Genomic DNA, 25,097 nt, shown 5'->3' on the forward strand with positions numbered 1-25,097 from the left:
CCCGACGATGGCTCCACGGAGGCAAGAAGGTTCGCGCACCTGGCGCTGCTGCTGCTGAGCCTGCTGCTCGTGTCCCTGTCGTGGTGGGAGAACTTGCTGCCTGCCGGTTGGCTCCGGGAATTCCGCGACGCCATCGGCGAATCGCGGAACCTCGCCAAGTTCTACGCTCGCTCGTGCGCACGTTCATCATCGTGGCGGTCGTGCTGCTGGACACGGGCGTCGAGGGTGAGTGGAGGAGCTTCAGCACCATCGCCGGCATCGCGAAACACCGCGAGAGCATTGCGCTCGCCCTGGCTCTGCTGGGCGTGCAGACGGGCGCCTCCATCCTCTGCAAGTGGCTCGCGAACGGCGCCTGCAAGATCCGCCAGCAGGGGAGCTGCTTCACCGCGCCGCTCTGCCTCGCCACGCCCGCCGCCCTGGCGGTCGTAATTGCCCTCCACCTTGCGCTCGACGCCTCGGGCGACTCTCGCTACGACTGCGGGTCGGTCCGACGGTGGAACGGCTGCGAGCGGACGACGCCTGCAACCGCCTCACTCTTCTACGACCGCACGGCCGCCACCGTCTGCTCGTTCGTAGGCGCTGGCGAGGACTCCGCAGTGGACGCCGTGGCCACGTTCGGCGCCGGGGCTCTGTGGTTGGCGGCGCTGCTGCTGGCGGCGGCGCCCGCGTTGCGCCCAGATGACGCGAGGCGCATGGAGCGCACACGCGAGCTCTTCGTGCGCCGCACCCCGCAGCCTGCGTGTCTCGTCGCGGGGCTGCTGCTCAACCGGCGGCAGCAGCAGCAGGAGGAAGAGGAGGTGGTGGTGCTGGAGGAGAGGAGGTTCGTATGTTGGTGTTGGTGCAGTGTATTGGACTTGCGTGTGTGACTATGAGCGTGTGTGACTATGAGTAATTTGTGACTAGGTATTAGGTGTGTGTGTGACTAGGGGTCTCTGTGAGTAGGTGTGTGTGTGTGTGACTAGGTTGGTTCATGTAGCCCGCATGCCCAGCCACCGCATGTCGAAACGGCTTTTGTTCGGCCGGATCGAGGGGGCTAGGCGGGCGCGGCATGGGCAAGAGAAGAGATGGAGTGATGTGGTACAGGGGGACGTGGAGCTGAGTGGACTTGCCGATGACTGGTACCAGCAGTGTCAAGATCGGCCTCTGTGGAGGAGGGTCGTGAAGGATGCTACTGGGCAGTTGGAGGCAGTCGCCCTCCAACAACAACGGAGGGCGGAGGAGCGACGCTCACAACAACGAGCCGAGCGCCGTGTGGCTAAAGCACAGCAGGTTGGCACAGGTGGTGCATCAGCCAGTCATCTCAGTCAGTCGACCCGTAGCATCTGGGTCTGCCCCGTGACCTCCTGCCAGCGGGCGTTCGACACTTCACGTGGCCTCAAGGTCCACATGGCCTGGCACAAGCGTCGTGGTGACGTCACCGCCACTTAGTGGCGAATGGCGGTTGTGTGACTAGGTGTCTCTGTGAGTAGGTGTGTGTGTGTGTGACTAGGTGTCTTTGTGAGTAGGTGTGTGTGTGTGACTAGGTGTCTCTGTGAGTAGGTGTGTGTGTGTGACTAGGTGTCTCTGTGAGTAGGTGTGTGTGTGTGACTAGGTGTCTCTGTGAGTAGGTGTGTGTGTGTGTGTGTGACTAGATGTTTCTGTGAGTAGGTGTGTGTGTGTGACTAGGTGTCTCTGTGAGTAGGTGTGTGTGTGTGACTAGGTGTCTCTGTGAGTAGGTGTGTGTGTGTGACTAAGTGTCTCTGTTAGTAGGTGTGTGTGTGTGACTAGGTGTCTCTGTGAGTAGGTGTGTGTGAATAGGTCATGGCCTCCCCTTGCTCAAATTAGTAACTGGTGTGGTGTGTAAACATCACCACTGGGGAGGCGGCTGGGCGTGGTGTTGGCCACCCACCCGCTTGTGTGCAGTGCCGGCCTTCATAGGTGCTCGCTATCAGCACGTCCCCCAACAGTTTGTTCAGGCTACACAGGGGAACTCTTTTTGTTTGCTGTATTTATGTGACGAGGTGTAAGTGTGATTAGGTGTCTGTGTGACAAGGTGTGTGTCTGTGTGACTAGGTGTGTGTCTGTGTGACTGGCCATAAACTCCCTCAAGTCCCGTTTCCCGCTTCATCGGTGCTAGTCGCTAACAGCCCTTGCCCCAACAGTCTCTCAAGGCTCTATGGGCGATCTTTGTTTTTAGTTTGTGTTAGTCTGATCGATGCCTTTGTCTATGTTTCGTGTTTTGAGTGTCGGAGGTTAAGTATGAGCATTGTAATCAAAGCAGTATTTTTTTCTTTCTGAATTTATTTCATAATGATGACGATTTGTGACGTTTGCCCTTCTGTTCTACAGACTGAAATATGTCCATCCCACAATATGCCCAATGCATAAAACAGAGAACCGCGCTCTGCGATTCCCTCTCTCAATCTGAACATTTCATCTTCTCGTTGTGTCCTCTAGCAACCACAAGCAAGAGAGGGTGAAGATCTACTTGTGCGCAACCATGTGGCACGAGACCAAGGAGGAGATGACGAAGATCATCTCGTCCATCCTGAGGTGGTATATTCCCTATCGCCCAATTCCATCAAGCGGCCGGATCCCAAGGGCCAGTGGGGGTCCCTCGCGAATATGCAGATGGGGTGTGGTCACGGCACCGCGCACTTTCAAATGCCCTTCTGCGGCCGTCTGGAACACTCTTCCTTCCGATATTAGGAAACAACTGGAGCTATGCACTTTTAAATAATATTGGCAACTAATTTCTTCAGAATTTATTTTTGTGTTTAGATTGTTGTCCTTCTCCTGCACATTCGATTATCTTGGTTGGGTATGTATGGTGTGAAATAAGTCCACCACACATACGTACATTCATTTCTGCAGGGCACCACACCAGTCAGGCTACCACGCTACCGCGTCCCTCCCTTCAGCTCAACGAGATTTGAGGATATTAATCTAAACTGCACGTTTAAAGTGTCCTGAAAAAAATATATCGTGATATATGCAGCAATGCATATGCCGGTGAAAACATGTTAAACAAAATAGAACCACATTACTGTGGCTCTTATTTGGACAATCTACAGCAATGCCATATTACCATGTCGCATATACGACCGTCATATTTCGACCTTGGACATTTAACCGCTTACACGCAGTGCAGTATTTGTGGGCGGTGTATTTTCAATTTTCTTTGGATGCTCATAAATATGACATCTTCACATGGAGCAGCGCGTTACTAACCTCGAGAACATTTGCCCTCCTTCGAACGTCGCAACTGATCAGCTGATCGTGTTTAACGTGGACCGTTCTTTGTATGTGACCATTGAATGATGTTTGTGAATTGTGCAAGCTGTAAACTTCTCTTGAGTTAACACGTCTGGGCTCCCGCAACAAATTTTTTTATGATGCATGCTAATATTGAGAGCGTCGACAGGTGAGAGCCTGGGCAGGTGAGAGCCTCAACCAGGTGAGATCCTGGACAGATGAGAGCCTGGATGGGTTAGAGTCTGCTTCTTGGTTGCTGCTGCGTGTGCACCAGTGGGAGATACAGAGAGAGCTCCAGACGGCTGCTGACTGGTACAGCTACAGAGAAACGCACTCATCCAGAAGCCGGTGCCGGCGATGGGTAGAGGTCGTTGTGAGTTGAACTCAGTAGGATGCGGTGGAAGTTTGCTGTGATCAGTGGGATGAGAAAAGTGTAGGAAACGTTTAGGCGGGAGACCTTGGGAGAGCGCTCGATTGCAGAGGAGAGCGATGCTGTACCATGACCTTGACTCGATGGGGAGCGTGTGGCGGGATAACAATAACGACCCTTCCCCCTTGCCGCTGCCAGGCTGGACAGGAGTGAGCCAAAGGATCTCAACGTCGGTTCCCGCGGCGGAGGGAAGAAGAAGAATGAGAAAAAGGAGGAGATGGAGAAGAAGGAGAATAAGAAGGAGAAAGAAGAGGGGAAGGAGGGGCAGGATGGGAAGAAGGAGGAGGAGGAGGAGAAAAATAAAGAAGAGAAGAAGAAGAAAGAGAATGAGGAAAAGAAGCAGAAGGAGGAAAAGGAGGAAAAGAAGTGGGAGAAGGAGAATAATCATGAGGAGGAGGGGAAGACGGTGAAGCGGGAACCGTACGACTTCTCGGCTCACATCTACTTCAACGACGCCTTCGAGAGGAAGGGAGATCGCATGGTGGTCAACCAGTTCGTGACCAGCCTCACGGACGTCATCGCTGAAGTGTGCCGGTCAGTGCACCTGATGTTATTCTGTGGTAGCGATGAGCTGGGTGGGTGGGTGGAGGGAGGGAGGGATGGATGGATAGAGGCACGGGCCTTGTAATAACAAAGCACGGGACGACACGGGGTGGTTAAGCTCAGCTCGTGGTGCGAGAGACCACGGGAAGGATGGCAACAGGTTGCGCTGATGCCTTCGTTCAGAAATGAATAGATCATGGTGAACGATGATGATGATTGGTGATGGTCACGCAGATGAACGTCGTGAGTGCGGATCGTAGGGCTAGCAATGCCTTCCTTGCGTCACCGTCACCGTTGTTGAGTGCAAATCCGAAGGTGCACAAACTGACAATTGGCCGGCAAACAGAGACACTATGGTGGGCGGTCTGATAGATGGACGTTCACGCGCGTGTTGAATTGAGCAGAAACCTCATCTGTTGAACTATTTTTTGCACCATACGTAGCCAACCTTGCTGTAGAGCGGACTAGGCGCTTAACATAATTTACACAAACGGTGCAGCACTGGGGAGATAAAAGCAGGCGGGTGTGGTGCTGGTCACCCACCCCCTTGTGTGCCGGGCCGGCCTTCATGGGTGCTACTGGCTAACAGCCCTTGCCCCAACACTCTGTTGAAGGCTATGCGGGGGGATCTTTGTCTTTTGTTCGTGCGTTGGTAAGAATTTGGGCAACGAGACGACTCAGTCTGGGCGACCGAGGCCCTCGCCGTGGGTGGAGCAATCGAGCAGCGAAGTTCGTGTGAACAGTAACAATGGTTGTAGAAGTAGTAGCGATAGAAGTGAGATACGGAGGCGACTGACTGGCAGAGAGCGAGCAAACGACTGGGAAATAATCTTTGAGTGCTGGATCATCAGTCACCCACGACTGCTGCTGCTTTACTCAATTCCGAATCAGAATATGTATTTATACTGCAGGAGGAATTCGATGAGCTAAAAGCTCTATTTCACAGATGCCCAGCAGGGGCGGGTCAGACCGTTACCTCAACAAACAACACGATAGGAGTGCAAAGTATAGGACAGATTACCAAGTAAGACCCACTGAGGTATAATCTTTTTTTAGAAGCGCACTGGCCGCAAATGATAGCGTAACGAAGTGGCTTATCATGTGGAAATTTATAGCAGCAAAATAATCAAAATTATAAATAAAAAATTCGAGTGCAGCAGTGAGGTGGCAACTGGGGACTTCATCCCAGATATGACAGCAGTAGCAGCAATGGAACATAGTAATTGGGGCACGTGTTCTTTTTCGCTTGTGCTGCTGCTGCTGATGTGAAGGTATTTTGAGAAAAACTCGAAGATTCCACAAGAGGCGCCCTCAATGGAGAGGACTCAGACGCCGTACGGAGCGCGACTCTTCTACAAACTCCCGCACGGCAACTCGCTGTGCGTGCACCTCAAAGACAAGGAGATGATCTGCCACCTCAAGCGCTGGTCCCAGGTATTTGTTGCATCCCTGGGCTTCAGATCTTCTGCCCCAAATCTCATTGGGCCACAAACCCTACAACCGCATCCACACTTAGAGCATAGTAGCAACAGCAACAGCTGATGTGCTTATACATGACGATGACGATTATGCACAATTGGAAAAGTAAATATCTCCGGTCAGTGTCCGGCGACGATACGTATGTATGTTGAACTTCTATTGCACTGTACCTCACCAACCATGCTAATTGGTGGTACAGAGAAAGATAAAAATAAATAAACACAAAAAGCAGTTCTAAATAAATTAGTATCCAATCTAGAGTTAAAAGTGCACAGCTTCGGTGCATTCCTAATATCGACAGTGGTCACCACCTGGAACAGAGCGACTGAACACACAACGACTCAACACCCGATTCACAACACGAATGAAGGGAGAGGCATCATCACAGCAGCGATGATTCGCCACTCCGCTACTCCTGACGCAATCATCTGGATCGTCAACCACCTCGATGTAAATTTACAGCTCGCTCTACGAGTCGACATGAGCATCAGCCGTAAGAAGCAGATGGCAATAGCTCACATCTATTGAAGCCATCTGTATGCTACCTCGAGAGTCATGCTCTCATATTGAAATTAAATCACGTGATGCTTAATAATTCGTTTCACGTGCGAATCAGTGCACACCATAGAGACGAAGATACCCCGTATAGGCTCAGCAGGCTTTTTGGGGCAAGCGCTGTAAACGAGTTGCACACAGCAGTGTTGTCCGTGATCGAGTGTTCCCCGACTCGATTGATTTGGTGTTCCGTGGTGTTACCCGTTGAGTGCTATGATGATGATGACTGCACCAGGGTTGTTATCGATGTATCACAGCAATCTCACGCCGATACTCATTTGCGTGTTGTTCTATTGCCTTCTATCCACGACTGGGGGGGGGGGGGGGAAGGTTGGTAGCGCTGTTGAGTTACACTTGAGCAGCACGCGCTGTCATGGCCATTGGGTCGAGAATAATAACGGAGCGGCAGCCAAAGAACGGAACTCATTGCGGAGAGGTGACCACTGGGGAGATGGAGCGATGGAATCAGTCGGTAATAGAGGTTCTGGGTGGATAACGACTCAGGATCTCATGAAACATCGCGACGACTTGGGTAGGTCTTAATCCAGTAGTGGATCAATCACGGCTGCTGCTGCTGATGGTGATTGTTGTTATTAAACCCCTTGACGTGTTCTGTACAGGTGATGTACTTGTACTACCTCCTTGGCTGGAAGATCTACCGCAAGATCCACACAGTTAAGAAAGATGAACAAGAGGAATGGGTAGAGGTAAGGATTTTGTAAACTGCAAAGACAACGACGCCTCATATATCCATTAACAAACTGTTGAGGCAAGTGCTGTTAGTGAGCACTTGTTAAGGGTGGGATGGCATGCGAGCGGGTCGTGTGTCCAACACCACGCCCATCCGCCTTTTTCTCGCCAGTGCTAATGTTTACTCATTCAAGGCTAAGCCGACATAGGGGAGGCCACTTTCAACTTAGCAGTATAAATGGGTAGGCCCTGCACATTCCGTGGATGGGCAGTTCTACATGCGGTGGGGTAGAGTGTGAGTATTCGCACTCTACCCCACCGCACGCGAACCGCACGCAAGCTGCCCATCCAGGGAACGTGCAGGGCCTACCCAATTATACTTCTCCCAAGACGTGGGAGCAGTGTGGAAGTGTAGGCCAAATACACCCTGCTAGGGTGCCGCCATGGCGAGATTTTAACTACCTCGCTTGGTATGCAGGAGGCACTGCGTTTGATCCCGACCCTGATGCCTGCATATTTTAAGTTTACGTGTCTCTCTCCCCTTGGCCGCATGGATATATCTCTGGGTCCTCCGGTTTTCCCCTCCACATTTAGAATCAACATCACGCATTTCGTGTATTTGGCTGCTATAAATATCCAAGTGATAATCCACTTTGTTGAGCTATTATTTGTGATAGCCAGGTCGCTTCTGAAAAGAGCTAATTGCTCAGTGGGTCTTGCCTAGTAAATTTAAATTGTTTCGTTTGTTAGAGGGTCTCTCTCTCTCTCAGGCCCTTTCCCTCTGGGTCGAGGCCCAGTCATAGCGTGCACTATGCGTGTCTCTGCACGCAGAGTCGGCACATTTAGAAGTTAATCTTTGGTTGCCTTTCTGGCACAATCTGTCACTCAACGCGCCATCATCACGTTGATACTCAAAATAGTGTAGTGGGTTCCACGGAGGCACACACTTGAACTCGGAGGCAACACGTTTATTCTTACACCCCAACAGGGTAACTACATAAACATACAGCAGGTTAACTAGACGACAACGGGTAACTAGACCACAACGGGGTAACTACATAACCGGGTCAGTAAGTAACACACTGCCTGACCCACGATGCCGAGCGTAAAGACCGACGACCGAGGATCGAAGAGGCTTAGCACCGACGCGTTCCATTCCAACAGACAGCCTGGATCGGCTCTCGGGACCTCCCTTTTATGCCCCTGAGCGTGGCCTGGCTCCGCCCTCGGCCACGCACCCTTCTGGATATTACCAGAAGGTTCTGGGCCTAATATCACGTGTCCCTCTCGCCACCTTTTGGCCCCCCTCATTATCCTGTCCTGGTCACGTGCCCTCTCGGGTTCACCTAGACTGTCACGTCCTCAACTGCCCTCTCTCTGATAGTCACCAGAAGCATGCCCCGTAGGGCGCCCTTCCATGCCAAACATACTCTGGTGCCAGAGAGAGGCTCTAACACGCACAGTTCCCCTATTCTGTCAGTAACTGGCGCTAAACGCCGTAGTGACCCAATATAGGTCACTACAATAGCAATATAACTTTATATACAAAAAGAAAAATATATACACTTATTACAGTTGTTTAAAATAGAAGTGTAAAATAGGTTTGCGGCTGAAATTTAGTTGTATTTATGTTTAACTTCTTTCACACTGTACGTAGCCAACCGTGCTAATCGGAGGTGTGGGGGCAGGACAACAAACCAAACACAAAAAGCAGTTCTAGAGAATGTAGTTTCCAATCTAATTGATTATTTAAAAGTGCAAACCTCCAGTTGCTTCCTAATATCGGAAGGAAGAGCGTTCCAGACAATCGTAGAAGCGCATCTGAAAGCGCGAGATGCAGTGCCCATCTTTGTTCGATGGTTCGCCCAAAGCCGCTGCTGAGAGGATGACCGGAGTTAATTGTTGGTGTACGCAAGCGAAAAGAGCCGCGTTGTTGCTGTTGAGTTGTCACTTAATGAAGTGACGATGGAGTCGAGTGTGTGCACCGCTTCAGGGAGGTTGTTTCCAGAGGTTGTAGCGCTGCAGATAGAAACGATCTCTCCACCCGCGTGGTTGTTATTAGGAATCCACTGGAGCTATGCACTTTTAAATAATCTATTTGAACACTCATTTCTGTGAAATGCAGTTTGTGTTTAGTTTGTATCCTTTCCTGACGAACATGGTTGGCTACATACGATGCGAAATAAGTTATACATACATACAATATACATACAGCTAAGGCCGTAGCCATGGAGTCAACATTGGGGGGACTAATTCTTCCAGGGGGTCTCCCCCAGAAAAAAAAAATCTTAATTTGAATACTCGTTTCCTGCCATTTCCTGCCTAAAATATATAAAAAAATATTCACTAACACATAGGACTTTTTTTACAATAATGTCTAATAGTGTATTGTATTCCAATGCTCTGTTTTTTCTTATTTACCTTTTCTTGTTTCATTGTATGTAATGGCAGAGATCAGGGATTAATAAAGTACAACCATAACTACAATCATATAAACAGAAATTTATTTTATAGCAATACATTGGGGGGGGGACATTTTGAGCATATTTGAATATTGGGGGACACATCCTCCTTGCATACAGCATGCATACGTTGTGTGTTTGGTTGTTAGAGGTTGGAGAAGGAGCGTTGGGGTTGAGGAGCTAAGTGAGCGGGTTGCTTTGCTTGCTCTGTACGAGGTCACGGCTGTAATGCCACCGCTGTTGCTGATCTGTCTCCATGCCACTACTCCCTGTTCACCGCCACAGAGGAAGAAGCGCAACACCTACGTGCTGGCCTTGGACGGAGACACGGACTTCTACCCCTCGGCGCTCTCCATGCTGGTCGACCGACTCACGAGGGACTCCACCGTTGGCACCGCCTGCGGGAGAATTCACACGACGGGCGTGGGTGCGCAGACAGCTGTGGTGTGTGTGGTGGTGCAGGGTGTGTGTGTGGTGCAGGATGTGTGTGTGTGGTGCAGGATGTGTGTGTGTGTGGTGCAGGATGTGTGTGTGTGGTGCAGGATGTGTGTGTGTGGTGCAGGATGTGTGTGTGTGGTGCAGGATGTGTGTGTGTGGTGCAGGATGCTTGTGTGGTGCAGGATGTGTGTAGTGCAGGATGCTTGTGTGGTGCAGGATGTGTGTGGTGCAGGATGTGTGTAGTGCAGGATGCTTGTGTGGTGCAGGATGTGTGTAGTGCAGGATGTGTGTGTGGTGTAGGATGCGCGTGTGTGTGGTGCAGAGTGGTGGTGCAGTGGTTAGTGCACTGCGCTATGAACCTGGCGACCCAAGTTCGATTCTCGCTCAAGGTCAACACCAGTGACGATTATCTGAACCCGTACAGCGGCTCCCCTAGGTCAACTCAGCCTCAAATTATAACCTGGTACGATGTTTAAATGTCGCCGCTGGCGGCCGGGCATGGTGCTGGCCACCCACCCCCTCGGTGTGCCGTGCTGGCTTTCATAGGCGCTTCTTGTGAACAGCACTTGTTCCAACAGTCTATTAAGGCTACACAGGGGATCTTTGTCTTTGGTGCGGGATATCACCAGATATCAGCAGCGCTGAGCCTGGACAGCGCTTGAGAATGGGTGCGTGTGGATGGCAGATGTGTACAGCGTGATTTTACTGGTAGGAAACGTAGTGCACTGGAAGCCCAACCGGGATTAATTCACATGAGGTAAGGGATTAATTGTGCATGTCTGTGGATGTCTGTCCACGTGGGAGGGGTGCGGCTGGGTGGAGAAGAGATGGTAGGGAGGGGCTGGGTGGGGAGGGTGGGGAGGGGCTGGGTGGGGAGGGTGGGGCTGGGTGGGGGGTGGGAGGGGTGGGGCTGGGTGGGGTGGGGCTGGGTGGGGAGGGGCTGGTCACCCCGTGGTGCCCTTATATGGACTGGAAGCCCAACCGGGATTAATTCTCACAGGAGGCAGGGGATTAATTGTGTATGTCTGTGGATGTCTGTCCACGTGGGAGGGGTGGGGCTGGGTGGAGAGGGGAGGGTAGGGAGGGGCTGGGTGGGGAGGGGCTGGGTGGGGAGGGGAGGGTGGGGCTGGGTGGTGGCAGGGGTGGGGCTGAGTGGGGAGGGGCTGGTCACCCCGTGGTGCCCTTATAAAACTCAAGGTTTAACCTACTCACGCCGGCTTGTGCCCGCCCTCACAGTCAGGCATTTTTGCGGAATACACCACGCCGCCGTTGACCCTGGCCATTGACCGAGCAACCCAACGTTCCTACCAGCTCCCTCCACAGGAATGTGTTAATTGTTTACAAGTTATGGAAATGTGAAACCCGCGACAGTGATTAACGTTCGGATCGGATCTGATTTTGTTGATTTCGCATTCTGGGTGGGGAAATCAACGCCCCCCCCCACCCCCACTTCCTGGTCGTGCCACACAATTTAACTGTGCGAACCGCATGCCCGTCCCGCACGTTTTATTGCTCGGCTTTTTATTGTTCGGCGTATTAACTTCAGCACCTTGAACGCCTTCGCCTCTGTTAAAGTCCTGCAGTAAAATGGCACTCAACCCAATCAGATTACGCACAACCGTTGCAGGTCGGAATTAAGCATTCAACAATTAATTCCCATCAGGTTATCGTTGAAGTAGTTGGAAAACATGCAAATGCAGTGGCCTAGGGTGTCCCTGATGCAATCCTCACGCAAGATTCACCCTCAGTGCACACGCTGTTTCAGCAGACTAACAGAACGCCAGTTTAACACGTAGGCTTTTGCAAGCAATATTATTCATAATAAAGGTTTTGTGTTAGTTCGCATAAGTATAAATGTTTCGTAACCCTCTACCTCCCTACACAGCCAGTCAGGTTTGTCACTTAAACAAAATGCGCCAATTAATGACTACTTCAGCCCACCCGTGTATTGGAGAGTAAATCTACAACATTTACAATTCGAGTACGATTTGCGAAATCGCCCGATGATGCTGAATGCAATTACCAGCAAAACCTCGTACTCAAATTGTAAATGTGTTGTCTCTCTCTGCTTGTGTCTGTCTTTGTGTTTCCGTGTTTGTGTCTTGTCTCTTTCTCAAATTTTACACTTAACTTCTAATTTAGCAATCTTTGGAAGAACGTAATCAACCAGGCTATGCGTTAATTGTGTGTTGACCGACTCTCTGTGTTGCATTGCATTACTTTCCCAAATTTTACTAAGTTTTTTTTATTCAGTTTATTTTCTCTGTGTCTCCATGTTCTCTTTAGTATTTCCTGCAGTCACGAAAGCTCCAAAGCTCTCATTGACGTGCTAATTTATCTACCCCCCCCCTCTCTCTCTGCCCCCCTCTCTCTCTATTTAAGTCCTCGACACAGAGGCCATGTTTCTCTGTGTGCCTATGTGTGTGTCTCTCTCTGCTGACGTGTCTGTATATGTGTCTCCGTGTCCGTGTTTTGTCTCTCAAATGTAGCAATCTTTGGAAGAGCGTAATCAACCAGGTAGGGTTGATTACGTTGTATTGCATTATATTTCTAAGTTGACCAGGTTTGTTTTTTCTCATTCATTCGTACCTGATGATGATTGCTTGTGTTGCAATCGAAACGTCGTATTCTATTATTTAATTTATTTTGTTTCTACGTGACTTTACTGAAAGAAGCAAAAAGTAATTCCTTCAGTCACGAAAGCTCCAAATCAAGCTTACCGGCTGTATTGGATGGAGGAGGGTTATGACACATTTATACTTACGTGATCTAACCCAAAAACCTTTATTGTGAATCACAGAGCGCCGTTGCTACCACAACTACTCGGGATGTTTAAATAAAGTTAAATAAACACACACGTAAGCACGGTGGAAGGATTGTAATTAAATCAACACGCATCCACCACAGCAATACCGAGTGGACATGGAGCAGGATTAGTATATCATGAAGTGGTCTGAGAAAGACCACTACCACCGCTAGTAATGGAAGTTTAACTTTACATAACTCAAATGAAATACCAAAATACTGCAAAGACTTCGGAGTAAATTACGCAAATCCTATAGAATTGTTAAGTGAAAACAAAATCAATATCATTATTATCAGCCGTGGTCCATACACTGCAGGATGAAGGCCTCCCCCCAAGTCGTCGTCATCTCTCACGACTCGCCGATGTAATAATCCAACACATCGCCAACCTTGGTAATCTTTCGATTTAAAGCTTTCGTGACTGCAATGATTCATCTTCTTTGGTTCTTTCGGTAAAGTCACGTAGAATGAGAATAAAATAATAAATTGATAAAATAAAATAACACAATAATATTCTCACGACGTTTCGGCCACAACACAAGCGGCCTTCATCAGGTGAAGGGACGAGACTGTCTGGTAGGACAGCGCTGGAGTGAAAGAGCCACGTTCAGATCACGGCCTTTAAGCTGTGTGAGAGGAACAAAGCGCCCTCAACTTTAGCACCATGGTTATCAGGTAAATCTTTCCAATGGTTGCTTAATTTGAAGCCATCTTCTCGGTTGAAATTGTGTCTGTGTTTGTAGATCTGGATTGCCTCGTGAGCAAATCTCTGATAAAAACGGGTGGGTTTGCAAAGAACCTTGGTATCGCAGAAAATTATATCGTGATCACCCACAGCATTGTAACAATGATCAGCCACGGCAGAAGAATTCGTTTCGCCGTGTTTCAAATCTGATTTGTGCTCGCGAATTCGGTCAGAGACATGTCGCTTTGTCTCCCCGATATAGCAATCACCGCAGGTACAACTCAATTTGTAAACCCCGGGGTACTGTAAGTCAGGAATGACATCCTTCACGGATGGGATCATATCACGGTCTCTTTGTTCACCAAGGTCCCAGTACCTGATACCATTGAAATAATTGAAAATTTGGTCCAACATGGACTAGACCCCGACACACCTGCACTGGTTAGGCACTGCCTCAAAAATACCTACTTTACTTGGAATGGCTCCTTCTACAAACAAAATGAGGGTACCCCCATGGGATCCCCCTTGTCACCAGTGATAGCCAATATTTTCATGGAGAAATTTGAATCAGACGCCATCCAGACTTCCACCCTCAGACCTTCCCTGTGGAAGAGATATGTGGATGACACTTTCGTCATTTGGCCACATGGCCTCCCAGCTCTGAACCTTTTCCTACGCCACATCAATTCCAGACATCCCGCCATCAAATTCACCATGGAAGTGGAGAAAGATGGCAAGCTACCATTCTTAGATGTTCTGTTTGAGAGGAGACCTGATGGCTCATTGGGGCATTCTGTCTACAGGAAACCCATCCACACTGATTCCTACTTGAAACCTGATTCCCACCACCACCCAGCCCAAAAGAATTCTCTCATCAAAACTTTATACCATAGGGCTCATTGCATTTCGGACCAACACCACCTGACCAGTGAATTAAAACATGTACACCTGGCCCTCAAAAGGAATGGATACTCTGACCGTACCATCCGCCAAGCTGTTTCTCCCTCCATACAGAAACAACCACTTGATACTCCGGTCAAAACCATCACACTACCATATATAGCAGGCGTTACTAAAAAGATTTCCAAAATTCTAAACAAACACAAGATCCAGGTCCGGTTCAATACAGTACACAAAATTCGTGATCTGATCCCATCCGTGAAGGATGTCATTCCTGAATTACAGTACCCCGGGGTTTACAAATTGAGTTGTACCTGCGGTGATTGCTATATCGGGGAGACAAAGCGACATGTCTCTGACCGAATTTGCGAGCACAAATCAGATTTGAAACACGGCAAAACGAATTCTTCTGCCGTAGCTGATCATTGTTACAACGCTTTGGGTGATCACGATATAATTTTCTCCGATACCAAGGCTCTTTGCAAACCCACGGGTTTTTATCAGAGATTTGCTCACAAGACAATCCAGATCTACAAACACAGACACAATTTCAACCGAGAAGATGGCTTCATATTAAGCAACCATTGGAAAGATTTACCTGATAACCAACACACCTGAAGATGACCGTTTGAGTTATGGTCGAAACGTCGTGAGAATTTTTTGTATATTTTATTATTTTGTTGTTTCTTTTCAACGTGACTTTACCGAAAAAACTAAGAATATACATTGGAAAGATGTTCTAAATCGAACCAAACGTTAAAGGAATTTTTAATGGTACAGTATATTCATTCAATTAGTGGCATCCCAAACTCTCACGGTGGTGCTAATGTATTTTTGATGCTATTTGAGAGCTTGCACAGCTTTACATTTTTATGCTAATTCCTTTGTCAAGGCGTTTTTTTCTGTTTACCCACTCACAGCTTAAAGGAGGCGACCTGCGCTGGACTTGTTTAATGGTACAGTATGTTCATTCAATTAGTGGCATCCCAAACTCTCACGGTGGTGCTAATGTATCTTTGATTCTATTTGCGAGCTTGCACAGCTTTACATTTTATGCAAATCCTTTGTCAAGGCGTCTTTTTTGTTTACCCACTCACAGCTTAGAGGCGAACTGCGCTTGACTTTTTTCACTCCAACGCTGTCCTCCGGACAGGTTGGTCCCTTCACCTGATGAAGGCCACTTGTGTTGTGGTCAAAACGTCGTGATTTTTGTTATTTTATTTTTTTACCTACGTGACTTTACCCAATAGAACCAAAGAGTATGACTAACACCAAACAGTGTTGTATATGTGGGTTATGAAAAATTTATGAGAATAATGAAAATTAAATGAAATTTAAAATTAGCATAATTTATCCAAAATTACATGAATTTGTGTAATTATGCATATAAATGATGCTAATTCGAGATATAATCGTATTAATTTATGCGAGTGGGTGTGGTTATGATACTGCAGGTCGTTATGATAATCGGGCCCAGCCTCGGTGACGAAGGTTGGTTATCAATTGGGATGAGACAATTAATCGCATGCAGTTATGCAGGTGTTGTGAGCGTGAATGAGAGAGTCAACTTGGCTTCGTTGTTTAACTCCGTATTAGCAATAAGGATACGATTATTCTCGCTTTAACATTTATTGATTATGTGTGTTAGTGTGCTTATGATAGGTCCACCAGGTTCAGATCTCAATCGCAGAACAATTCTTATGCGGAATTTCAGAAAGAATCACACACAGCCCTGCTGCTTTAATCAATTTTATTCTCTAGCTAAACTTTAATTTTGGATAATATGAGAATGCTCAATCTCGGAATTTCAACACAGCATTAACACGGTAACTATCACGATTGCGTTTCACTTTCATTCATTCCCCCCCGCGTAGCGCGAGCAGTTGGTGAGAGAGAGAGATGCTAAGAACATGCATATGCTATCCTAACAAAAACCTTAACCTTATAATATGCAAATTCGTATTTGAAAATTGCCCAAACAGTACCACATCCCTTCATAGACCTTCAAGTCAATTCTTATCACGTTGTTTCACTTTGGGTATCGGCAATTCATTTTTATGCAATGTAACACGAACATATGAGAAATATGAATAAAGTCCTTAAAATTATGCGACGATATTCATACGAAAACAATAAAACAAGTATTATTCCTAAAGGCACAAATGTGCGTTAATGGATTCGTTGGCAAGATTATGCCATTGAAAAGAAAAAGGTACGACTCTTTTGCTTCTAAATGACCTTATCCACGTAACTCAATGGCAGCAGTGTTTTTCATTATCAATTGATTTTTAATGCACCGCCTTGGAGTGGCAACCCTTCTTGATTATCCCGATATGCGTATCGTGTGTCTTCTTTATCACTGGTTCAATTCTTTGCGTAAAGCAGACGCCGAGGTTGGCATCTCTTATGTCAAAAATGTGTTTGTTCCCTGCAGAGCAGTGGGGGTGTGAGGGTGAGCGTGTGGGGGAGGGGGCATATGAACACGGTACACAGTTTCTGTCCACAGCTGGCTGGAAGAGTCGGCACGACGCTCGCCGTCGTCGCGCCGATGGGTGTTGAGTGCGGGCCCGCTGCTCTCTCCTAGTGCTGCTCGAACGCTCTCAGCACTGGTGGCGCACGGTGGCGTGAAGTGGCGCTGGTGGCGCAAACAGTGGCGCGCTGTAGCGCTGGCTGGCGCTGGTGGCGCGCTCTGAAGTGGCGCGCAGTGGTGGCGCTGGTGGCCCGAACAGTGGCGCGCAGTGGCGCTGACACTCTTGCTGGTCAGGCTCTTTCCGCTGCTGGATAAGCCAAGTCGCACGCGCTCTCTCTGTTGAGATGCCCGAGCGCTATCAGCTGATTCGTTGGCAGCCGGCTTCTTCACTGCTGGATGACTGAGATGCACGCTCTTGCTTGGCAGCGCGACTCGGCGATCCTCGCTACTCAGCGAGGCTCGCGCTTCTTGGAGCCAGCCGTTCGCTGCGACTGCTCGTGTCTTGTCGAACTTCTTGAACTGTTGATCTGTCTTGACTGAACTTTTGAAAAAATGGTTGGACCGTTATATATATATAAAAAAAAAATTCTCCGCTCTGCGCAGTGAAAAGGGGGGGGGCGTGGCCTGTGTGTGTGTGTGTACGTGCGTGTGTGTGGCATTCCACAAGCCATCTGCGTTATATGATCCTGGGGGGCGGAGGGGACGACCCTCTTTGTAACAACAAGCCATTTCTCACTGGGTGTTAAATTATTTTCTCGTGCTGCGGGGAGAGACAAAGACGGCCGGGATCTCTTTCTCTCTCCAACCCTTGAGTGAGAGAAAACAGATACCCCCTTTTCACCGTCCTTCCGTGGCAGTCTGGAGATTTCGCAGATAACCTCTGCCCTCTCTTGGAGTTTATTATTCTATACATTTATGTCCTTTTTACGATTTCCATCTGTGTTTGCGTGTTTTTGGGTTTGTGTGTTTTATGCATTATTTTTCTTTATTATTAAAAAAATATATATCGGCAGATATTATTGTTAATATCAATTTTGGAAAAAGCTCATATCCAACAATAGTTACGACGAAATCAAACTACATGGCACGCACTAATATCTAATCTCGATGCTTTAACGGCACAATTCAAATGTCCTTCGTTTATTAAGTGGTCAAGCTAGGCGGAACCGGCTAGGACACCCAGGAAACCGGAGAGCACAGATTTAGCCACTCCTTGACTCATTCTTATAACAAAAATCACATCTATTTATGAATGCACATTTTTTAATAAATAACAAATACGCAATTAAAACAGGAGAATAATTCAAAGAGCATGTATTTTTTTACTTGACCCCACCCATCCCTCTGCTCCCTGCCCTCCCGCTTTCCCACCGTGGCCTCCCGGATCGCTCTTCCCGGCTTGCTTCTCTTCCTCACCTCCTGCCCTCTCTCATAACCCCCTCCTTTCGTCTCCCCAGCATTCCCTTCCCTACCCTCTAGCCGTCCACTCTTTCTCCAACCCCTCCCTCCCTCTCCACCCCCAAATGTCTCCGATCTTCCCCTCCATTGCCCACCTGCCTATTCCCTCTCCCTCCTCCTGTACTTCCCCACCCCTCCTCTTGACTCGCCCTTAATCCCCCGTAGTCCGCAATTACATTTCCTCCCAATCTCGGAATTCAAAGTTCTAACCTCGCTCTCCATACTTACAAAAAAATCGTCCTTTGGTTGTGGTTTCAATGCAAAACCCAGTCCTTTTTTCAGCACATATACATACAACGTACATACAGCATGAATACAATACACAATACAACATATAACCCACATACAACATATATAAACAACATACGTACAACATAAATGAATCCAAGAAAGCCACACCTGAATCGTAGGACTGCTCCATTGGGTTTTCACTTTGAGTTGCGTTCAGCCAATTAACCACAATTGTTTATACACCGACAGGGCCGCTCGTCTGGTACCAGAAGTTCGAGTACGCGGTAGGCCACTGGTTACAGAAGACGGCCGAGCACGTGATGGGCTGCGTTCTCTGCAGCCCTGGCTGCTTCAGCCTCTTCCGAGCCAAGGCCATCATGGATGACAACGTCCTCAAGACCTACACCACAGTGGCCACCGAGGCCCTGCAGTACATCCAGTACGACCAAGGTAAGCGTCGACGTGTGTTTGGATCTCGCACCTCCTATTAGCACGGTTGGCTACGTGTGGTGCGAAAGAAGTTCAACATGTATACATGTCACGTTGGCGAGATGTTAACTCCCAAGCTTGGTATACAGGAGGTCGTAAGTTCCATCCCGACCCTGACGTGTGTATATTGCAATTTGCGTCTCTCTCCCCATGGTTGCGTAGACTTTCTAAGGGTCCTCTAGTTTTTCCCTCATTTAGATGCAACATCACGTGCTTAGAATCTCTGTGATTGCCAACAAGGGTTTTGCCACCAAGTACGAAGTCATGTTTTGCAGAGGGGTCAAATACTTATTTCCCTCATTAAAATGCAAATCAATTCATAACATTTTTGACATGCGTTTTTCTGGATTTTTTTGTTGTTATTCTGTCTCTCACTGTTCAAATAAACCTACCATTCAAATTATAGACTGATCATTTCTTTGTCAGTGGGCAAACGTACAAAATCAGCAGGGGATCAAGTACTTTTTTCCCTCACTGTATCGTGGTAATACTTGGGCCAAGACCCCGCAACATCAATTTAATACGTAGACTTTCACGACCAATATTCATGATTCACAATTCATTCCTGCTGGATTAGATTGTCGTGTAGGTTTAGTGTAAATTTGTTTTAACTATAAGCGTCCAACACCCGACAGAGCCAATCGGGTAAGGTTGTTAGGTCATGGGGAAACTACGTCGATTTTGGTTTAATTAGCAAAATCCGAATATTGAAAGGCAAGCAAAATATAAAAAAATGTTTGAAGGTGGATGATGCTGGTTGGATGTAGTTGCTGTGGCTCCTGCGTATGCAGCAGTGGGAGATGCAGAGAGAGAGATAATTGCAGACGGCTACTGCCGGTGCAGCTACAGAGATATGCCGCTCGGCCAGGAGCTGGTGCTGGCTGTGGGTATTATGAGCCGGTTACCCTCTACCTCGCGGACGTCCCCTCTTCCATTTGTTGGTGCAGGTGAGGACCGCTGGCTGTGCACGCTGATGCTGCAGCAGGGCTGGCGCGTCGAGTACTGCGCCGGATCGGACGCCTACACCAACGCCCCGCAGGAATTCAAGGAGTTCTTCAACCAGCGGAGGCGTTGGGGCCCCTCCACGATGGCGAACACCTTCAGCATCCTGGAAAATGGCGTCCGCACGGCCAAGAAGAACCCGTCCATCTCTCGGCTCTATATTCTTTATCAGATCATCTACACGGCCACCTCCATCATGGGTCCGGCCACCGTCTGTCTCATGATTGCAGGTGAATTCGGGTTGCCACATGTCTTGGGTTATTTTATTTACCCGGGTTCATCCTTTTGATGCAGGGACTACATCAAAAGAGACGTCGCCATGGTGGAGAGGCGTTAACTCCCTCGCCTGGTATACAGGAGGTCATGGGTTCGAACCCGACCCTGACGCCTGTATATTTGGAGTTCGCATGTCTCTCCTCGTGGTTGTGTTGATTTTTATCCGGGTTCTCCGGTTTTTCTCTCCACATTTAGAATCAACATCACGCGTTGAGTATTTGGCTGCTATAAATTTCTACGTAATAAGCCACTTCGTTCAGCTATAATTTGTGGCCAAGTTGCTTTTGAAGAAGAGCTACATAGCTCAGTGGGCCTTATCTGGTATATTAAAATAGTTTCGTTTTAAAAAAAAGTTAACTTGGAACACTTCTGCTCACAGTCGTGCATGGCTTCAAGTCGTCACTCAGAGTTGTTCCTTCCACGAGATTTTTGATTGCAAATATTTAACGATAACAATTGGCCATCGTTGGGTGTTTAACGCATACAACCTCAAAGTGAGTGGTCGTGTTAATCCTCTCATCATAACGTATGCGCACTGCTTGCGTTTTAAAAATATTGCGAGTCGTATTGCTTGTGTACCAGGGTATTCAAACTGCTGCATGTTTCTTTCAGCCAAAAATTCTATACACAGAGGCTGCACGATTCTGTTCATCTGAGTGCACTCTTTTCTTTACAGCTGATTGAACGGTTGTCGTTGCGGGCTGGGTGGGGAGGGTGGGGAGGGTGGGGCTGGGTGGGGAGGGTGGGGAGGGTGGGGCTGGGTGGGGGGTGGGAGGGGTGGGGAGGGGCTGGTCACTCCGTAGTGCCCTTATAAAACTAAACGTTTAACCTACTCACACCAGTTTGTGTCTGCCCTCACAGTCGGGCATATTTGCGGAATACACCACGCCGCCGTTGACCCTGGCCATTGACCGAGCAACCCAACGTTCCTACCAGCTCCCTCCACAGGAATGTATTAATGATGGTATTCAGCTCGTGTGGTATTTGTCTCGTGCCGGTGCTCAGGTTGCTTCACCTTCGTTTTCAAAATGGACCAAAACTGGGCACTTCTCATCTCCATCGTTCCGCCTGCTCTATACATCGCCATCTGCTTCAAAACGTAGCCGGACACGCAGATCAAGGTGGGCGCCCACGCTTCTTCTGCAGAAGCACGTGGCACTCATTGCACACAACGTGCTTGCCACAAATGAAACACAATGTACGTATATATGTTGAACTTCTTTGGCACCGTACGTAGCCAACCTTGCTCATCGGAGTTGCAGGGGACGTACAAAAAACTAAACACAAAAAGCAGTCTTAAAGAAATTAGTTTTCAATCTACATGATTTAAAAGTGCAAACTACAGTGGCTTCCTAACATCGGAAGGAATATCGTTCCAGATGGCCGCAGCAGCGCATCTGAAAGCTTGTGATGCGGTAACGGTCTTTGTTCGATGGCTAGCCAAAAGCCACTGCGAGGATAGCTGGAGTTCACGTGATTGTTATGCTCTTTGACGTGGTTATCAAGGTATTGTAGCTCATTTGTGGCACGCTCTTTTTGTGTTACGAGTACGACCTTATAACAATGTATTTGGTCGGCAACTGGAAGCTAAAGCAGCTCGGCGAGCACTGGATGGACATGGTCGGGTCTTGCAATGCCCGTTACAACACGTGCCAACGTCCCATAGAGCGGTGTGTTGCAATAATTGTGCCTTATCGATACTATGCTACACATCACCGCGGTGGTTATGTCACTGCTCAATAGTGGTCGAATGTGTCGTGAGCCCTGATATGAAAATTACAGAAATTGACTACATTTTGCATGTGGTGATCACCTGACATATTCTGGTCGAGTGACGCCGAGGCTATTTTAATCACAATCTGAATCCTTGAGTCTGCGACTGCCACACCTGATCCTCGCACAATTTCGTTTCATGCAAACCACACGTGCATCACTCGCTTGCAATCTTCGGGGTTGCCGATGCTCTCCACATTTAACTTGGACTTCATTGCGGTGTACAATTGTGAGTCATCAGCATATATATAGAACTTCATATTGAGATGATATCGGCGATCGGAGAGACATATATTGAAAATTAATAGGGCCCGAAGGCGGACCCTGTGGTATGCCGACTAGGCATGGCATAGGAGATGACTTCATCACCTAGCTTGACAAACTGTAATCCACCATACAGGTATGACTCAATACACTTTAGTGCCATACCCGATACACTGAACCTTGACCTTATCTGCTCAATGAGTATCTCATGGTCAATGATGTCGAAGGTGGCTGAGAAATCGAGGCCAACCAATGCTGCGATGCACCGGTCATCCATGATCTTTTAGAGGTCAACAGTGACATCTAGTAGAGTCATCTCAAGACTGTGGAATTGTCGGTACACCGACTAGAATGGGTTGAATTTGCCCATCCCAGTGACGTAGGGAATTAACCGCTTCAGACACAGGCGCTCAATGACCTCTGAAATTGTACTCAGGTTTGAGATCGGGTGATAGTCTGGATGGTCACTATGGCTCAAGCCAACTTTTTCAGAAGCGGTGTTACCTGCGCCATTTTGCAATGGTCTGGCAAACAGCCCTCGCTGAATGAAATATTTGCCAGGTGGACAATCAGCGGCGCAAGTACGTCCAAGCATAATTTGAGAATTTATATCTGGACGGAGTCGAGCGGCGATGTCTTATTTGGCAGCTGGGCAATGAACATTGACACCTCTGCTACTGACGATGGTGCCAGGGTCTCAAGTTTTGCATTGGTTATCAGGTTGATCAAACTCACATGACAGACCAGGAGAATGCGTTGCTTGCAAGTTAGAAACTGCCGTCTTAATCATCACTTTATTGGCGAAGAACGTTGCAAGTACTGTGCACAGAACCGGCTGACTGGTTGATGGGGTTGGAGTGCAACAGACCCTTCACAATGTGCCACAGAGCACGGGGTCGCGAACTGACTCATTGATGCACAGACCATAGAACGGTCTGCGAGACTCAATAATGAGCTAGTTTTCAAATCTGTAGGCGGCTCTGTAAGCAGTCGGACAATCTGAAAACTAGTTTTCTTTCAAAGACACCCCAGCCTCCTCCGCGTCTTCTTCACAGTATCGCCTCCAGTGACAGTAAGTCACTTCGTGCTTTCCCGTTCTCTGTGTGCTTGTTTGGATGGACACACGTTCAAAGATAGCGATGATGCCATGTTCTAATTGAGCTGCAAATGAATAGACCGTCGATGCATTATTCAGACTTGCCAATGATGACCGGATCTTCTGACTGAAAACATCGTGGGTTAGTCGTTTTCAGTTCCTGTATGATATCGTTGTGATGGGTGGGCAAATAATTTGTAATGCCATTTTGCACGTCACAAGACTGATCTGACGTTCTTATTTTCGATAAGAACGTCGTTTAAAGTTACGACGTCGCCGTATGTGAAGATGTGATCCAGTATACTTCCTGAGCGGCATGTTGCACCGCTGACGTGCTGAGTTAAACTGACTGTCGAACGTTTCGGCGAGATCACTGTTGATTTTACCATAAAAACCAGTCGGTCCGGGACAGTTCTGGTCATCACAGATGATAAAGCGAGAGCCAAATGTCTCACAGTCTCGCAGACCAGAAAGCTAGGAAAATAATTCTGACAGCTGTGAAGTCGACGGTCGATAGACGACAGCGATCGTAAGCCCCCACATACTGTTCGTTATTTTCACAAGCAGCAGCTTGAATTATGTGATTGTTAATGAGTCGCTCAGGACTTTCACGCAGATTTCTCCACGGTGAATTAGTGCAACCCCATCACCATGTGAACTGCTAGTTTATAGCATAGTTATAACGCAACACAGGATAGAGCAGCGCACCGTGGCTGTTTCCTCCTCTTCCTCCCCCTCTTCCGTTCCCAACACAGATGGACTCGTCCGTCTGAACAAAGCTCGTCGCTCTCCGTGGTGTTAATCCCTCATACTAACATCATGCTAATCCCCCAGTTACATGCTAATTTACTGTTGATATGTAAACTCCTCTCCCCCCTCTTCTGTTCTGAACATAGATGGACTCGTCCGTCTTAACAAAGCTCGTCGCTCTCCGTGGTGCTAATCCCTCACACCAACATCATGCTAATCCCCCAGTTACATGCTAATTTATATGTAAACTGCTTTGTCAAGGTCCTCTGTTCCTCCCACACAGCTTAAAAGACGCTGCCATGCTTGGCAGGGTTCACTCAAGCGCTGTCTTCCAGACAGTCCTGTTTCTTCACCTGAGGAAGGCTACTTGTGTTGTGGCCGAAACGTCGTGATAATTTTATTCTGTTATTATTATTTTTATTATTTCATCTCCATTCTACGTGACTTTACCGAAAGAACCCAGAAGAACAATGAGCTATCATTATTTTGTTGTTGTTTGCAAAGTGCAGGGTCTTGAGGACTTTGTGGAAAAGTGCGGAATAAATGCAAAGTAACTCCCAAGAAGTGGTGGTGGTTGGACAAAAGGACGATGGTGACGCCGATGGCTAAGGTCTCCTCCTGCAATGGCGAGATGTTAACTCCCTCGCATGGTATACAGGAGGTCTTGGGTTTGATCCCTATCCCGACCTTAACGCCTGTTATGTATTTGGAGTCCACGTGTTCTCTCTATCTTCCCTCCACATTTAATCTGGCTGCTGATATACATTACCACGTGATGAGCCACTTCGTTGATCTATCATTTGTGGCCAGGTGGCTTCTGAAAAGAGCTTTATACCTGGTATTTTTTTTAAGGTGGCCATGGTGCTCACCGTGATCTACATGTTCCTCATGACGGGCACGCTGCTCGCTATGGTCGGCGACATTGTCAAGAACGGTATCCTCACACCCAGCGGCATCTTCTTCATCACTCTCGCGGGCATCCATCTCATCGCGCGAGTTCTTCTGCATCGTGCACGGATTCTTGTACCTCATCTGCATTCCCACGGGATACCTGCTGCTGCTCATCT

General features: G+C 48.1%; 1 protein-coding gene across 1 annotated transcript; it reads left to right on the forward strand.

The window, feature by feature from the left end:
• The first annotated feature begins 7 nt into the window (after positions 1–7).
• Positions 8–22,377, forward strand: LOC116957734 (chitin synthase chs-1-like). The gene is made up of 10 exons (XM_076058295.1): positions 8–29; positions 160–820; positions 2,437–2,532; positions 3,803–4,198; positions 5,479–5,641; positions 6,862–6,948; positions 9,679–9,820; positions 18,630–18,830; positions 19,817–20,101; positions 21,153–22,377. The coding sequence occupies exons 1-10, from the start codon at positions 8–10 to the stop codon at positions 21,248–21,250; spliced, it is 2,151 nt and encodes a 716-aa protein (XP_075914410.1). The 3' UTR covers positions 21,251–22,377.
• Positions 22,378–25,097: the final 2,720 nt, after the last annotated feature.

The sequence above is a fragment of the Petromyzon marinus genome, assembly GCF_048934315.1.
Source record: "Petromyzon marinus isolate PM22_M1 ecotype Great Lakes invasive population chromosome 70 unlocalized genomic scaffold, UKy_Petmar_22M1.pri1.0 chr70_unloc.1, whole genome shotgun sequence".
Classification (NCBI taxonomy): domain Eukaryota; kingdom Metazoa; phylum Chordata; class Hyperoartia; order Petromyzontiformes; family Petromyzontidae; genus Petromyzon; species Petromyzon marinus.

Bases quoted from the DNA above. Each gene is read 5' to 3' on its own strand.
- LOC116957734 (XM_076058295.1), top strand. From the start codon at position 8: ATGGCTCCACGGAGGCAAGAAG. The intron at 30-159 runs GTTCGCGCACCT...AACCTCGCCAAG, and splicing joins GGCTCCACGGAGGCAAGAAG to TTCTACGCTCGCTCGTGCGC. The intron at 2,533-3,802 runs GTGGTATATTCC...TGCCGCTGCCAG, and splicing joins ATCATCTCGTCCATCCTGAG to GCTGGACAGGAGTGAGCCAA.